Source organism: Lucilia cuprina, chromosome 2 (assembly GCF_022045245.1).
Source record: "Lucilia cuprina isolate Lc7/37 chromosome 2, ASM2204524v1, whole genome shotgun sequence".
NCBI lineage: Eukaryota > Metazoa > Arthropoda > Insecta > Diptera > Calliphoridae > Lucilia > Lucilia cuprina.
This window is the reverse complement of record NC_060950.1, coordinates 7,511,383-7,512,319: the sequence shown is the minus strand read 5'-3', so window position 1 is coordinate 7,512,319 and position 937 is coordinate 7,511,383. Positions and strand designations below refer to the sequence as shown.

At 34.7% G+C, this 937-nt stretch overlaps 1 protein-coding gene across 1 annotated transcript in view; it reads left to right on the top strand.

Moving 5' to 3' along the window:
• The window catches only part of LOC111683979 (lipase 1), a 2,496-nt gene extending 1,559 nt beyond the window's left edge, over positions 1 to 937 (top strand). Inside the window, exons 4-6 of the mRNA XM_023446098.2 lie at positions 99 to 248; positions 311 to 442; positions 498 to 937. Coding sequence (XP_023301866.2) covers positions 99 to 248; positions 311 to 442; positions 498 to 908 — 693 coding nt within the window. The 3' untranslated portion in view covers positions 909 to 937. The remainder of the gene's footprint in view (positions 1 to 98; positions 249 to 310; positions 443 to 497) is intronic.

Here is a 937-nt window from a genome sequence, read left to right as displayed (position 1 = left end):
TTGCTCCTGCCACTATTGCTGAGTTTTGTATGTGGCCTGTGTTTATTGTTGTATTGTGTTAAAATTTTGTTTTTATTTGTTTGTTGCTGCTATTTTAGGCCTTAAATGCTATTTTGGTAATGTGTTCGCTGCTGCCACAGTATAATGAACGTTTACAGTTTATTCAGGCTCTGGCGCCAATAGTATCTCTAAGGGGCCAAGTTAAATTTAGCAGTGAAGATGTTAGAAAAATTATGAAATTTATAAAGGTAACTAATTGAAGGTTTACATTAAAACGTAATGGTTTGATATGTGTTATTAATTGTTACAGAACAAATCCAAATCCCAGGAATATGAATTGTTACCCAGAAAATTTATGCTGGAGAAATGTGTAAAATCTTCCCAAAGAAAGGAGTGTGATAGATGGCTACATTTACTAGCGGGTAGTGGACAACAAGACAAGGTATTTGTATTAACATGGAAAATTTCTGAATTTTCTTTTTATAATTTTGAAACAGCTTTCAAATACTCTTTTATATGGCCAACTACTGCAGGGAGCTTCCCTTAAGGAAATACGTCATTTACAGCAAATCTGGAAATCGGGAGACTTTGTGGCCTATGATTATGAATCGGGAGGAAATTTAAACTACTATCACTCAGTAGAACCTTTAAATTATGATCTTAAAAAGGTAACGGTGCCCATGGTTTTGTATTTCGGAGAAACAGATGCTTTAGCCACAGCCGAGGGTGTCCATCATATTTATGCCCATTTAATGGAGGGCATTAAAGGAGTCTATCGCATAGCAGCCGCCAAATTTAATCATTTAGACTTTTTCATTTCTGCTGACGTTAAATCTTTGCTAAATAATCGTTTGCTGGAAGATCTAGATAAGTTTTTGAAACATCAACTTAAATACGTTATCGAATAAAAGATCTGGTCAACAGCATTGACATAATA